Source organism: Schistocerca piceifrons, chromosome X, assembly GCF_021461385.2.
Source record: "Schistocerca piceifrons isolate TAMUIC-IGC-003096 chromosome X, iqSchPice1.1, whole genome shotgun sequence".
In the NCBI taxonomy this organism is placed as follows: domain Eukaryota; kingdom Metazoa; phylum Arthropoda; class Insecta; order Orthoptera; family Acrididae; genus Schistocerca; species Schistocerca piceifrons.
In genome coordinates, this window is record NC_060149.1 from 110,555,346 (window position 1) to 110,572,510 (window position 17,165).

General features: G+C 37.6%; 1 protein-coding gene across 7 annotated transcripts in view; it reads right to left on the minus strand.

Annotated features, from left to right (window-relative positions):
- The window catches only part of LOC124721760 (organic cation transporter protein), a 306,826-nt gene that overhangs the window by 2,229 nt on the left and 287,432 nt on the right, over nucleotides 1–17,165 (minus strand). For all 7 annotated transcript variants that reach the window (XM_047246864.1, XM_047246870.1, XM_047246867.1 and 4 more), the window contains 2 exons: nucleotides 3,316–3,431; nucleotides 2,808–3,022 (listed from right to left, as the gene is read on the minus strand). In XM_047246864.1, the coding sequence (XP_047102820.1) occupies nucleotides 2,808–3,022; nucleotides 3,316–3,431 (331 nt within the window). The remainder of the gene's footprint in view (nucleotides 1–2,807; nucleotides 3,023–3,315; nucleotides 3,432–17,165) is intronic.

The window sequence follows — 17,165 nt, forward strand, 5'->3', positions numbered from 1 at the left end:
TAGGGGGTTAGAAAGAATGGGGTGTAAGGGTAGAGCAGCTTCTCATAAACTAAATATTTCTGTAGTAAATGCTAAGTGATACTTGAGGTGGTGTAAAGAGCAATTCCACTAGAAACTGGATGACTGGAAGCAAATAATGTGGAGTGATTAATCAAGCTATACTTTATGGTAATCTGATGGAAGGGTTTAGGTGTGGCAAATGCCTGGAGAACATTATGTGCCATAAAGTGTAGTGCCAACAATGAAGTATGGAGAAGGTAGTGTAATGGTATGAGGGTATTTTCCATGAACAAGGTGTGGTCTGCTTATTGTGCTCAAGAAAACACTAAATGTAGAAGGATATGAACACATTTTACACCATAATGTACTGCATACAATAGAGGGACAGTTCAGAGATTATGATCATTTGTATAAGCATGCTGTCATAAGGTAGCATCTGTGAGGCAATGAATGGTTTGTGGACAATTTTTTGAAACAAACTGACCTGTCCAGAGTCCTGACCTGAACACAAAGGAACATCTTTGGGATGAGTTAGAACGTTGACTTCACTCAAGAGCCAAGCATTCAACATCACTACTTTCTTTGGTTTCAACTCTTGAGAAAGAATAGGCTGCCATTTCTCCACAAACATTCAGACACCTCTCTGAAAAGGTCCCCAGCAGAATTCAAGCTGTCATAAAGGTGAAGGATGGACACACCCCATATTAATGTCCACTAACAGGTTTCCCCATTCTTTTAATTACATAGTCTCTTGAGTCCTATCCCTGGCATTTGAGGAAACCATATAATTATAATATCTATAGCTGGAAGATACACTTTTCACAGACAACAAAGCAGATGATTTACTATGTTAAAGAAATTGACTTCTGCTGCTGGGTACTGTCTGAGATGGGCAGCTATACATAAACAAACATGAAACACATCTGAACTGTCAGTTGTTGGTGTATGGATGCTGATTGATCATTTAGAGGGATTACAAATGGTTTCTCACGTACATTAATCTCTCTTGAAAAGGGGTATGAGGGACAGAAAGTTAATGATTGGAAGCAAGTTGTTATGTTCAGTTATTGCCATGGTGTGGACCAAACTATTATTTGTTTAGCAGCAAGGTCAAATCCAAATACAGCAAATATAGGAATATGATGAGAGAACTCAAGAGGCTCCCCATGGTGTTTGTTGACAAGTTAACAAAAGGACAAATTATTGACTCAGTGGTTACATTACAATTGACAAATATTTGACAGCAGGGTGGAGGGGGTACATTTTTGTAAATGCTTATTTGATAAAGATGATGGCATATTTCACTATGATTGCAACTACAAAAAAGACAGACCTCAAGATCACCTTAAGTAACCTGAAGGCACATGAGCTTTCCCTCTATTTTTTATTGTGAAGAGTGGGGATGGGTGTAGTTCTAACCCAGGAGCTGACAGACTGCCTCACCTTCAAATTTAGCATAACTTCTCTTGCCCATGTTTTGTACTAATATATGTCACATTTCGAATTGATGTGCTATAGTGGAAATATAAGAGCAAAATTTAGCAAAATATAGAAACTGTACTACTTAAGTGAGAAGATGACAGGGATGTTACCGTATGATATGCAAAGGCTGCTCCATGTGGGCTCAGAGCTAGCACTCAGTATTCACCACGTGTTCCATTAGTTTCAGATCAGGACAAGTTGGTAGTCAAGACAATGTGAGATCACTGTCATGCTCCTAAAACCTCTGTGGCATGATTGTGGCCTTGTGACATGGATAATTATCCTGCTAGTTGATCCCATCGTCATGGGGAAGAAATCAACATGAAGGGATGCATGTGGGCCTCAATAATGTTCATAGTCCACAACCGTTATGCTGCCTGTGACTACTACTGTAGGTGCCATGAAAACCCAGTTAAACATGACCCACAGTGTAATACTGCCCTTACTGCCTGCATCCATGTATCCTACATCACTTTAATGATGGCATACCTGGACACAACCATTGCCCTGGTGTCCAGTCTTGATGATTCTGTGCTCATTGCAATCATAGCTGATCATGTCAACTTGTGAAAATGTCGTCTCCTACAGGAGCCCATCTTCAACAATGTGCACAGAATGAGTTGCTCCGAAACACTTGAGCTTGCACCAGCATTGTACTCTGCCATTAATTTTGCCACAGATTACTGCATATCCTGCATTACAGTGAGGACAAGCATCTAACTTCCATATACTCTGATGAAGTGTGAACATCCCACACCTTGTTGACTAGACAGGGTTTTGCCATCCTTCAAATACTTTCCACCAGCGCTCACAACAGTAATGTGAAAACAGCCAGCATTGTTGTCTGTCCTTTATCAAAGTTGCTTATGTCAGTGGATTTCATTACTAGAATAGTTTTGATTCATACATCTGCTCTGCTTATACATATTCTCTATTTACCATGTCACATGCCTGAAACATCAATATATGGTATTCATTCTTGGGGGAGGTGTGGTCATAATGTTTTGGCTCATCAGAGAATGGATGGTGTAAAAAAACTATAGCAAACATGATGTAAAACTGAACAAATGAAGAACAGTTTTTATATTAGTATAAAGGTAACTGTACAAAAGAAGAATGCTTTAAGACAGAGAGAACAAACTATTGGCAGAAAAAAAATTGCTAGAGTCTGTAAATCTGTCATTAGGTTAAATATTTGGAAGTGTAAATACGTATGTTTCAATTACAAATATTTACCATCTGGTTTAGCATGTTTCTTAGCAATATTTAAGGCTAATTCCACTGCATTTACTCCCTATATAACTTCAACGCATTTGAAATCTGACCTTGGGGTACAAATGCTGCACCCAGGCATGTGGCACTGCACATAAGCATCGATATCACCAATGATGAACGCCTCCCAAATCGATTCATAGCAATCCAGGAGAATGTGTAACCAGGAATCTCAACTAGCGCAACTAGTGCAAAGTTGAGATATTTATTTCCTCCCAGAGAGGTTGAATTGATAGACAGTCCATAGTAGACAAATGCATTTGCCGCCCTGAACAGAAAGACAAACAATAATAATTACACATAAAAACTCAATTAGTTTCTTCCATCACCATTCCATAAATATGTTTATTCTTTGGATAGCCTAGAGATTTTTACCTTTTCACAGGTTAGTTATTTTACCTATTAATCATACAGGTGAATAAATTTAATTATCTCACTCATTGTGTAGTACTCTCTTATCACTACTAACATCTATGATATATACAGGTGAATAAATTTAATTATCCCACTCATTGTGTAGTACTCTCTTATCACTACTAACATCTATGATATAAAACCTACCATATAAAAAATAAATACAATGATCTTAGAAGAAGTTTCTTAGTCTTCAGAACAGTGACTATGGCCTCCCATATTGTCTTCTCTTCAGGTTTTCTCTTACTAACAGTCAGTTGTCCCTGAAAATAAAGAATAGTTGTTAAAAATCTGCAAGAAACTTCAAGTGAAACATTGCCAGGTTTCACATAGATCCTTTTCGAAGCTATAATGCACAGACATATACATGTACATGGGTGCCCTCTTCCCAATCCCAAGACGTTCACACTTTGTAGCTATATTATGATGGTTCAATGTAACTGTGCAGGTTGAACATGTGCGGGCACTCGTACACTTGTGTGTGTGTGTGTGTGTGTGTGTGTGTGTGTGTGTGTGTGTGTGTGTGTGTGTGTGTGTGGACATGCACATGCACTCTTTCTCTGAATGCTAACAAGTTTTCAGTCTTGGTTATGTGCCTGTCGATGACCCAGTGCCTCTATTGTTTGACAAGTTGTTACCTTTATGCATTAGTATATTATATATGCAACATTACCTATAATTTTTTATAGATTGTGGGAAAAATTCTGGTGTGGTTTCACTAAAGGAATAACTTGATATCATTTATAGAATCTGTAGAAAAGAAGGCAGGCCTGCTGGTCTAACAATAAAGAGCATGACAAACCCAAGAGATTGCAGGATCGAATCTAAGCCTGACCACGGATTCTACCCTTCACCTCTCAATGATGTGAGGAGTCACAACAAATGACACATTGTTCTGGTTCCATATTAAACTGTAGGTCTCCTTTCCCTTCTTGGATCAACTGGGGGTAGATTAGGGCCACACAAGTTTCTGAAACGGTGGCTAATTGAAAGAGTTGCACCAGGCCATTGAGCCCCACAAAATAAATAAATAGTAATAATAATATTCTTATTCTTAATTTATTATTATTATTATTGTTGTTGTTGTAGAAAATAAAATAGACAGACTGCAATTTGTTCATGAACTGATAAAAATTTCACTCTAGAGCTTTATCAGTGTATTATAAAGCAATTAAAACATGCAAGAGTTGTACCTTTGCTGAAGAAAGGTAAAGCAGAAGATAAAGAATACCACTGTCCCATTTCCACTGTTACATTAACTGTAGATGGCACCTCCATAGAATGTATAAAAAATATAAGATTTCTGGGAATGAATATTGATTTTCAGATGAAGTGGTGTGAACTCACAAAGATACTTTCAAACTTGATGTCATCAGCATGTTACGCTCTTAGTCTGTGGTAATTTTTCCTATAAGAGATTATAGTTACTGATCATAACTATGTGACTTTCTGGAACTTCAGAAGGAGACCACAATAGGCACCCTTATTAGAACAGACAATATAAACACTTAGGAATCAGGAGCAATGGCCAAATCAGTTTGACTAAGTCAGCAGGAGCAGATACAAGGCATTACATGTGGGACTACACCTCTAACATACTCTTCCTAATGGACACCAGCTCCACAGTGAACACCATATCTGCTTGTTTATTTAAACCAATGCATGAAATGTCGGTTGCACAACTATGTGCTACCATTGACACCCCCATCAAATACTTAGGAACTGTGGAAAAGACAGTAAATATAGGGCTACATGGGACATTTACATGGTAATTCATTATAGGCAATGTGTATGACCCAATACTGAGGGCAGACTTCCTACAAAAATTCCATCTATCCCCCAATTTGGCAGATGGGTTCCTCCACCAGACAATTAGCAAAGAATCTCTGTGAGGGAACGCTGGCTTCCCACTGACAGTTGAAATGATTACCACACTTTTTGATACACAGTACATACTGGAACAGGGCCTCCAGTACATGATAATGAAATACGAGTAAATTAAAATGCAGGAATGCAGAGAGTTTCTATGCTCACTGGAAACTATATTTTGAGAGAAAAGTTATATTTGTTGGAGACAGACTCAACAACACATCATCATCATCATCTACGCCAGCAGAATCAGCCAGTTTTTCAGCAATTGAAGCATCAGCAACAACAGCAGCAGCACCCATCACTGACTACACAGCAGCAGACTGCAATGCAGTCCCCAACAATCAGTCTTTCTTTCTCATTCTGTGTGGTAACTCTCCCCTGACCTGTGGTTCTGGGTGACTTTCCTTAAATATGCCCCTTTTCCTATAGCTTTCCATTCCTTTTCCTTCACACCTCTTCCTTCCCCTTCAACCTTCTGCTTGAAGGAGGAACCACTGGCTCCAAAAACTTGTCTACTTATAACCTTCTTTTATGCGTGTATTCTGCTGCTGCTGCTTGGTGAGTAGATTTTTTTATCTATCCAATTAAATTAACCTAATCTACACTCATTCAACAATGAGACCTTCCTGTGCACCACAATGTTTATCAGCAAGCACATGTAAACTGCTGCTCACTCCATCCATCAGATCATTTTTATATGCATAGACTGAGAGTGGTCCTATCACACTTCCCTGGGAAAAAACTATGTTAGATAGTAGTAATGAAAACAGTGAAGAAGACAATTAGAATGAGAATGGTTAGGATGATGCAACTGCCAACAGTAGTGAGAATAGAGAAGGTGTTGTTAAAGATATTGTAGAAAATATAGGAAGTGAGAATCAGATGGCATGATTTATGTGGAGCTTAAAGATGAAATATTAAAGGAAGTTATTTGTGGGGATAGCAATTGGTATATTCAGGGACAGCATAACTGTGATAGAGAGGTTCATGAAAGTGAAATTTTACCAATTGATATCAGTAAAACAATAAGCAACTATAAACATGACAGGGAGTATGCAAAATGTGTAAGTTATGAAATTTTAAGGGTAGTTTGAGATCATTATGCTAATCAAAGTAGTGAGAGTAGAATAAAAGACAAACTGAAAAATGTGTGTGGAAGTTAGCATCCAGAATGGTGGGAGGAGAGAAGAAATGATTTAGCGATCTTACGAAAATTGATATGCCTGTGATTTCCATACAACAGGAAGTAGAACCACTCATAAACAAAGATAAGGTAAAAGATATATGGTTCAAACAAATTGAGAAAGATCTTTTATATGAAGCAGAAAACACAGATAGTTGTGATACACAAGAAAGTCCATAAAGTTATACTAAAACTGATAATTGGGAAGGTATCTGTCTGACTGACACAAGGAGTCCAATTTGTTGAGTATCAGAAAAATTAAGGCATAGAATTAATCACAATTCAGATTTTTTGGGGTTACCTGTAATACAGATGAAGATTACAGGAGCCCCTGGAAGACAGTAAAACAATGACCAAATAAATACTACTGTCATTTAGAATAAGCAACATACCATTTGTTCAACATTGCCTTGTGATCCCTGAGTTGAGGAAGGAAATTATTTTGGGCCTGAATTTGATTGTAAAAGCTATAGTAGGATTCTGCCACAAAAATAAAGAAATAAGTTTTACTGAACCAAGAAGTGGATTTTCTACTCAACCAAACTGATTATTGTAAATAGCATAAAACTTTTAATCAAGTCAGGTGGATGGAGTATATAGATGATGCAGGAGACTTTGAGGAAGACAAAGATTATCTTAAGTAGAGGGAATATCTAGTATATTATCTTAATTTAGTAGAAGCCAAAGAAGAGGGCGCTGGAAACTAAACCAGAGTCAAAAGGAGAATTTAAGGAAATTTTATATGAATATTGTGATGTCTTTAATGAGAAACCAGGGAGAGTGAAAAATTACCAGTGCAAACTTAAGCTATGACCACATGAACTCTTCTTTTATTTATATTAAATCTTATGGTATAACTATCTTACGAATGGGACCCATAGAAAGAGAACTACAAAAGATATAAAGCTGGGGACTTATAGGGAGGAGCTGTAGACAGTATAATAATCCACTTGTAACAGTATGTAAACAGTTGGAGCAATAAGACTTTAATTAGATTCAAGACACTTCAACAAAATATTAGAAAGAGAAACTGATCATCCTGAAAATACAGCTGAATTATAACATAAATTTCAAAATGTAACATGACTAGTCTTGATCTCACCTTGGGATTCCATCAGATATCACTTCAACTCAATTCAAGAAAACACACTGCTTTTCTACATGGTGGTAGATTTTATCAGTACTGTTTTGTAAGTATTGGATTAAACATTTGTGTGACAGAGTTTATACATCACTTACATTTTCTTCTAGGAAAGAATTACTAGCAAAATTGATTTTTTACGTAGATGATATATTAATCACAGGAAAAGTTTGCAACAGCATTTGGAATTATTAAGAGCAGTAGGGAGAAAATGGAGGGAATGTGGTACAATACTTAAGTTGGAAAAATGTAATTCTTCTGTGAAACAATTGAAATTTCTTGGTCACAGCATTACTAAGGAAGGAATTTTGCCTGATAGTGACAAGATTTTAGCTATAGCTAAATTCTCGGTCCTTAAGTCAAAAACAGAAGTTCAAAATGATTCTTTGGTTTATCCAGTTTTTACAGAAAACACACAAAAACACAGGCATTGAATACAACATGTCTGAATTATATTTTAAAGAATAATGTAATATGGATTTGAAGTACTGAATGCCAGCAAGCTTTCAATGAAATAAAAACACAGTTGTGAGATAACAAATTTTTGCACAGATTAGACTGTATATTTTTATTATGTCTAATGACATACAGTAGTAATATTGGAGAGGGAGCTCATTTATTTTAAAAGAAAGTAGTAGATGGCAGATTAGAAAGTCATTCTATCCCATTTGCAAACAGAACACTACAAAAGCTTGAAAAAATTATTCTGTGGTTGAGAAGGAGCTTGGCAGAACACTGGACTTTTACAAAATTTAGAAATTGTTTACTGAAACACAAAACCATTGTATATTCTGTTCACAATGCTTTAAGTTATCTGCAGGAATGTAACAATATTTGAGAAGGAAAGTTGCTACTCTCCATATAGCCGAGATGCTGAGTTGCAGACAGGCACAACAAAGACTCTCCCAATCAAAGCTTTCACCCATTAAGGCCTTCATCAACAGAAATGCAGGCAGGCATGTACACACATGGATGCGTGTGCTCACACACACACACACACACACACACACACACACACACACACACACACACACTGTTTAGTCGCCTAGAACTTAGAACTAATTAAACCTAACTAACCTACTACTGACGGCCTTGGGAGAGCCAGTCCTGACAAAACTCTACCATCTGGTGAGCAAGATGTATGAGGCAGGCGAAATACCCTCAGACTTCAAGAAGAATATAATAATTCCAATCCCAAAGAAAGCAGGTGTTGATAGATGTGAAAATTACCGAACTATCAGTTTAATAAGTCACAGCTGCAAAATACTAATGTGAATTATTTACAGACGAATGGAAAAACTGGTAGAAGCTGACCTCGGGGAAGATCAGTTTGGATTCCGTAGAAATGTTGGAACACGTGAGGCGATACTGACCTTATGACTTATCTTAGAAGAAAGATTAAGGAAAGGCAAACCTACATTTCTAGAATTTGTAGACTTAGAGAAAGCTTTTGACAGTGTTGACTGGAATACTCTCTTTCGACTTCTAAAGGTGGCAGGGGTAAAATACAGGGAGCGAAAGGCTATTTACAATTTGTACAGAAACCAGATGGCAGTTATAAGAGTCGAGGGACATGAAGGGGAAGCAGTGGTTGGGAAGGGAGTGAGACAGGGTTGTAGCCTCTCCCCGATGTTATTCAATCTGTATATTGAGCAAGCAGCAAAGGAAACAAAAGAAAAATTCAGAGTAGGTATTAAAGTCCATGGAGAAGAAATAAAAACTTCGAGGTTCCCCGATGACATTGTAATTCTGTCAGAGACAGCAAAGGACTTGGAAGAGCAGTTGAACGGAATGGACAGTGTCTTGAAGGGAGGGTATAAGATGAACATCAACAAAAGCAAAACAGGGAGGGAATTAGATTAGGAAATGAGACACTTAAAGTAGTAAATGAGTTTTGCTATTTGGGGAGCAAAAAAAATGGTTCAAATGGCTCTGAGCACTATGGGACTTAACATCTATGGTCATCAGTCCCCTAGAACTTAGAACTACTTAAACCTAACTAACCTAAGGACATCACACACATCCATGCCCGAGGCAGGATTCGAACCAGCGACCGTAGCAGTCGTGCGGCTCCGGACTGAGCGCCTAGAACCGCTAGACCACCGCGGCGGGCTTGGGGAGCAAAGTAACTGATGATGGTCGAAGTAGAGAGGATATAAAATGTAGACTGGCAATGGCAAGGAAAGCGTTTCTGAAGAAGAGAAATTTGTTAACATCGAGTATAGATTTAAGTGTCAGGAAGTCGTTTCTGAAAGTATTTGAATGGAGTGTAGCCATGTATGGAAGTGAAACATGGACGATAAATAGTTTGGACAAGAAGAGAATAGAAGCTTTTGAAATGTGGTGCTACAGAAGAATGCTGAAGATTAGATGGGTAGATCACATAACTAATGATGAAGTATTGGATAGAATTGGGGAGAAGAGGAGTATATGGCACAACTTGACAAAAAGAAGGGATCGGTTGGTAGGACATGTTCTGAGACATCGAGGGATCACCAATTTAGTGTTGGAGGGCTGTGTGGAGGGTAAAAATCGTAGAGGGAGACCAAGAGATGAATACACTAAGCAGATTCAGAAGGATGTAGGCTGCAGTAGGTACCGGGAGATGAAGAAGCTTGCACAGGATAGGGTAGGCTGCAGTAGGTACTGGGAGATGAAGAAGCTTGCACAGGATAGGGTAGCATGGAGAGCTGCATCAAACCAGTCTCAGGACTGAAGACCACAACAACAACAACCACCTAAGGACATCACACACATCCATGCCCAAGGCAGGATTCGAACCTGTGACCGTAGCGGTCGCTCGGCTCCAGACTGCAGCGCCTAGAACCGCACGGCCACTTCGGCCGGCATGTCTATTGTTAAGAAAGGCCTTAATGGCTGAAAGCTTTAAGTGTGAGAGTCATTTTGTTGTGCCTATCTGTAACTGAGCATCTCCGCTATATAGTGAGTGGCAACTTTCCTTCTCGAATATTGTTACATTCCATCCTCGATTTTCCATTGCTTGATTTCTGCAGGAATGTAAGCTATATGAGAGTAGGATTACAAGGTGGGCTCTTTTCTTGGAAAAATCTCATTATTCATTTAAATACTTAAAGGAGTGAAAAATCTTATTGCAGATGCAAATAAAGGAGAAAGGGATTTCAGGATTGTCATCAATATTAGGAAAAGGATAGATTGCTACTCACTGTAAAGTAGACACACTAAGTTGCAGACATGTATAATGAAAAGACTGTTATAGATTTAGTTTTCAGCTGAAGCCTTCATCAGAATAGAAAAACACACCCACAAAAGCACACCTCTCTCTCTCTCTCTCTCTCTCTCTCTCTCTCTCTCTCTCTCTCTCACACACACACACACACACACACACACACACACACATACACACACACACACACGACCACCATCTCCATCTTCCAGTGTGCATGTTGCCTGTCTGCAGCTCAACATGTCATCTTTATAGTCCACAGCAATATGTTCTTTTCCTAATATTGTCGATATTCCAACCTGGAGTTTTCATCATTGGATTTCAGGATTATGTATATGTAAGGAATAAAAAATGAGAAAAAGGTTAGGAGAAGCTGAAACGAACTAAGGAGAAACCAAAATCATGATGAGAATTGGAAGTGTGTAAAAATTTATCCAGGAAAAAAAGCGAAAGCAAAAGTGGAACAAAATTATGAAGTTTACAAGGGAGTATTAATTAGGGAAAACAGTCCAGATAGTGATAAATGGATGTTTTGTTGGCCAGAACAGTATATAGACAGTCTGATAAAGTGTGTACATGAAAGCTTTGGACTTTGTGTGCATTGAAATGTATCCAAAGGGTCAAGAAAAATTATATTTTTATACCTAACCAGAAGAGTCAGAAAAATTGTAGCCACTTGTGACAGACATCAACATGTAAAGGTCACCAACCAAACTAGTAGAGGACACATACAGAATATAATTCAACAAAAAAAGGTGGAGCTGATAGGAGTTGACTTAATGTAGGCAATAGCCAAAAGCAAAAGGAGGTTACAGTTACATGTTTGTTATGGTAGACCTATTTTCTAAATGTATAAAATTATATACTATAAAGAAAGCAACCAGTAAAAACATATCACTAAAAATTAAAAAAATACTACTTTGAAAATGTAAGAATCACAAAGGCTAGTCTTTCTGATAAGAGCTCAGTTTAGTTTGATAACATGGAAGAATTTTGTAGAGGAGGAAAGTGTAAAACATATAGTAATCTCTGTGTACCATCGATCAAGAAACCTAGCTAAAATATATATGAGGGAGATAGGGAGATTATGTAGGACCTTTTGCAGTTATGAGCATTCAAATTGGATTGAATATCTCTTTTTGATCTTACACTGATACTTTGGTGTCTTCTGCAACTATATTTATCTGGACAGAGTGGATACTTTCCTAATCTGAAAAACCGTTGTGTGCACCCCCCACTCTGTCAGCCACCAGGGTAGCAGACTCTAATGTGTAGTGCATCCGTGAGTTATTTAGGTGGATCCTACAAATCTCAGCCCTATGGTACATGTCTAGAAGGTGATGCATAGCTTTTCACAGAACCTTCAAAGTCCTGGTTCAGGCCTTCCACTCAACTCAGATGCAGAATGCCACAACTAATACTGGGTACAGAGCTGCAAATTGTGATTTTGTTTGAAATTCTGTAAGCAAAATTGCTCCTCTCAGTCTCCTCCATCAGTCACTGTGTTCATCCAGTCTGTAGTTGATTGTACCCTTTTCCATCAATGGCTGCCAGAACAAACTCTTCAACATGTTGTACAAAGTCCCAGGCACAAATAGTAAGTTTGTAAGGTGATATTTTAATCCCTTTCTGCTATTTCCCTAAGAAGTATCACTTTCATCTTACAGTTAATTTACAGACCTCGACCCTTTTGTGCTTGCTTCCCCTTGATATGGGACTTAACAGGATTCCCAAAAGTTGCAGTGAACTACTTCAACTCAGTTTCAATTTCAGTGGGATACAGCACTTCTAACTTCATGGTTAGAGGTTGGGCATAGTATCTTGTAATGTGTGAAGCATGTATTTGTACTATGCAGATAGTTGGTGAATTCTAATGCTGTGTAATGTTTGTTTTTGTTGTTATGGGTTATTATCAAAAGGAAAAGACAACAAAGAATGAAGTCCATAGACAGTGCATACCCAACTGTTCCCTATTATCAACAAATGAGCTGTTTAACTTAATGTCCACTTCCAGTGGATAGACCCACATTGACAGTTTCAAATCCACTCACTACAAGAAACACTATAGAAAATTTTGGAATTCGGTCCAGTTTGATTAGGAACTGTATCCTTTGACCTCCACCCACACTGACAAAATACTGTTGATGAATGCTTATTCTACCATTAAAATTCAAAATAGCTATCTCCAGGTTGAACAACGTTTCACTAGGATATGTCTCTACTGTTTGATTAAAGTTATTTTATAATTCTGCAGAACATAAAGAAAATTGGTGGTACAGAGTGTTAGGGTAGTTGGATAGAAATGAGGAATGGAAGCAGCTGTGCTTAATATTTTCACTTTTGTTGGTACATGTATTAATGAAATAACATTTTCACCCATTAATTGCCTGTGGTATGGTAATCAATTTATTCCACTATTTATTTCAGCCTAGTGTCATTTTAAGTGGTTCTGAAGGGTCTTAGTGCCGAGGGGCTCCAAACAGCTTACAAATGGCTGCAGGACTAAGTTGATAATGGATTAAATTAATTAACATACTGAAGACAGTTGCTTTTGAAAATGTCATTTCAGCAATGTTCTGTATAATGAAGCATTCCAGAATTCATCAGAAGTTATTTTTGACAAATTATGGAAAACATAAATCAGAAGGGTAAGATATGGATATGAAAAAATAAAAAAGTGGGAATAGGTAGAATGACTAAACAGGAAATAAAAGTGTGCTTGTAATTTTGTTAAAGATCAGAAGTGCAACAATCTTTTTGAAGTTATGTTCTTATGAATGGCAATTAATATCACTTGTTCATAAGTTATCATTTTTTTTTAGTTACACCTGCAATAATATGCACACACCTAAATAATGTACAGAGTTAAAGCTCTTAGCAGATGTGCTAACATTGGCACCTGTGAAATCCACCTACAAATGATTATAATTTTTTATGGTTATAGCCACCAGTCAGTTACAGTGTGTGGAAAGAAATCTGGTTTTATGTGTCTGTCTCTTATGGGCCTGTATGAACAGTTTCTCAATAAGTAGAATTAGTTTGCAGAGTTCACTGCTAATAAAAATAAAAATTTAGCACAAAATAATAAGTCCAAAAAAAAAAAACAATATTTTTTACAACTCCAGTGTTTATTTCATAACTTTAGCTAAAATTCTTTTTAAATGATGATATTGTTGTAATTACACTTAAGGGAAAATATTGCTCAATGGAAGCTCTAATTTGTAAATCTGAACTCACTCTTTAAATAACAGAGTCTGTCAAGCAAAACTACAAATAGTCAATGTAATTGTCCTGTGTACAAGGCAATATACTCTCTTGAGATTATGATGTAATGTTTTACCATTATTAAAGATAAGCTCATGTTGCATTAATAGAACAAAATTTCTTTTATCCTCTTCAAGGGTTAGATTAAAAAACTTGTTCCATCTTTACAGTCAGCTTATTAAGATCAACAAGTATTATTCAGTAGGTAAAGTGAGAAATACTCGGTGCTAAAAAATGATTTTCATTACTTTGATCACATGTATTTCTGAAATGTGCATAGGTAAAAGGTGTCGCTTGTGATATAATTGTTCTTTTTTTTCAAGTTGGTTATTGATGAAAATGGTTCTGTTCCAGTATTGCAGTTAATTATTAACATCAGTTCTCTTTCCATTCATCTCTTATCTTTGGCAATGTGCTCCTGAATAGTGGAGAGAGTAGATGGATGTCATTGTCTTCCTGTACAGTCATCACAGTGCATGATACATTCATCATCTGACATTAAAAAAAGGAGTGATTGATCAAGTGCATCACACTCCCCCTCTCCACCCCAACACCACCACCTACCTCCACACACATCATCTTTGATGCTCCCCTTGTCCTTCATTCATATGAGTTTGTTGTGACGGCTGATAAACAGAAATGGACTCAACGTATGAGGACAGACTTTGTGGGTAGTTTTTGATTTATTAATACAAGTTTGTATCCCCTTGAGAGGGAAAGGCAAGTTAAGCTGTCTCTCCAGCTATACTTTAAAGGGCCTTTTGGTATGAGCATTTGCTACAAGTGTTGATAGACATATCAGTTCTCTGGTGTCTGTGAGAATGCATCACTTTCAATCATGGTTTGTTCAGGGCTATAACAAATAATATTGTGAACTGCAGCACTTGCATATATCTGAATGTCTTTTTTTTTAACCTAACTGTATGATATACAGTTGTCACATTGATTTATCTTATTTTCTCCTCAGGAACAGAAGTGAGACATTTCCTGCTCAGGGCACATAATCAAAACAATTAAGACATACTTGTGACATGATGCATTCAGTACCTGCTTTGGGTGCTGCTTGACCATAATCCCTTGAAGTAACATTAACTTTGTATTTGAGCAGGATGTGGCCATATGTTTGGTATTTAAAACACCACAGAAGGTTTGGAATGCAGGTACTTTCTTTCAGCTGAATAAATCTGACCTCAATATGTTCAGGCAAAAAAGATTTCAGTCAGAATACAGGTTTCTGTCCTCTCTAAGTTTTGTTCAACTCACTTCATAAGGAACGTAACACCTGTAAAACCTTTATCTAACAGCACTTTCTCTAACTCAAAATGATATAGATGCATGAAGTCTCTGTATGATAAAACTCCACATCCGAATCTGAAGACGTTAAGCAACTCAGCCACTATTAAATATTCAAGTTTTTTAATTCTTAGAAATTTTGTCACTTTTCCATCATTATTTCTTGCTCTTCATACAAGTCTATTTTTTAACCTCTCCAGGCCATTATGAGGGTAAAAATCATACTCATTCTAAAGTTAATATTCACAGTATCTCAAACATAAACACTCTGCACATCTTCATCATACTCTCAGTCGATTAGCAAGACAGTGGGTGAAAAGAGAGTGTTGCTATAGGGTCTACGCTGCTTTGGTGCAAACTGACATGATGTCAACTATGAGCAATTGTTGGTCACAAAAATGTGTGGGAGACACTGAATTGTAAAGATTCACATCAATACAGTGACCTCAACAGTACCAAACAACTGCGTAAAATTATTAGCAATGTCTACAGCAGCTCTACTGTACACAGTATGGATACTGAATAACTTTGGCCACAAATGGAAACAACTGAATTCTGGCCATTATCATCAAACTTTTGGTGATTTTTCCCTGTTACTGGCAGCACCAACATGAAAAGTCTCAGTATGAAGAGTGTTCTTATCACAAACATGCTTTGCTTACATTAGGATCAATCCTAGGCACTAAATCACTACAGGCCCGTAACTGCTCGAGCATCACAATTGCCACTACTGCTGTATGTTGAGCTAGAGACATCAGTGCATCCAAATCTGGTTGACAGTGCTTTTCATGATATTCTACTGCCCCATCCCATTCAAATTTCAAATATTGTGACATGAAGAAATGTTGTGCACTACAGTTTGACTCAGTGAACAAATCTACAGTGAAGAAAAAGGGGGGTATAAGAGGTCTGTTGAGAAAATTTCACAACTTTGTCCACAAAATTTTTCTACGCTTACCTTTTACTTACTGTGCATGGCCTCCTTCAAAACACTCTCCTCCACAATTGATACATCACTCCCAATGCTCTTTCCACTTCTGGAAGCAGTCTTGATATGCCTCTTGCTGGAATGTATGAAGTGTCATCTGCAAATTTTCTTTTATCTCATCTGTCATTGCAAACCTTTGTCCTTTCAGTGGGGTTTTCAACTTTGGAAACAAAGGAAAAAGTCCACAGAGGCCAGGTCTGGTGCATGCGAAGGATGAGGCGCCACAGTGATTCCATTTTTTGTGCAATAGTCGCATACCAACAGGCATAAATGTGCAAGTGCATTATCATGATCCAAGAGCCATGAATTGTGTCACCACGTTTCAGGCAATTTCTTGCTCACATTTTCTTGCAGGTGTCACAACATGTCCTAATAGTACCATCACTAACAGTTTCTTCCTGTGGTGTGAATTCATGATGAACTAATCCTTCAAACTCAAAGAAAACTACTTGCATGGCTGAGACATTTAACCTGACCTGACCTGACCTGACAAGCTTTTTTTGGTCTTGGAGAACCTTTCCCGAAACATTGTGAAGCTTAAGCTGTTGTCTCAACATCATAACTGTAGACCCATGTCTCATCATCAGTTATGATTCCCTTAAGGAATGCCTCATTCTCATTTTTACAATCCAAAAGTTCTTCACAGATTGCAAGGTATAGGTCTTTCCGGTCTTGACTCATGAGTCATGGGACAAACTTGGTGGCAACCCGATGCATTCCAAAATTTCATGACCTCATCCGACTGAAACGTCAAATTCTTCTGCAATCTCTTGGACAGTCAGTCTTCAATTGGCACACTCAATTTCAGTGACATTCCTGACATGAGTGTCATCGGTAGATGTCGAAGGGCATCCTCAATAAGGGTCATTTTTAACTTCAGTTCGGCCATTTTTAAACCATGTGAACCATTTGTGATACTGCGTACAGCCTAAATACTCCCCACAGGCATCACATCATTTGATGTGTCTCTCTGTAAAGGTTTCCTCGAGTTTCATGCAAAATTTAATGCAGACACCCTGTTCCTCTGCTATCTCAAAATTCAACAATGTTC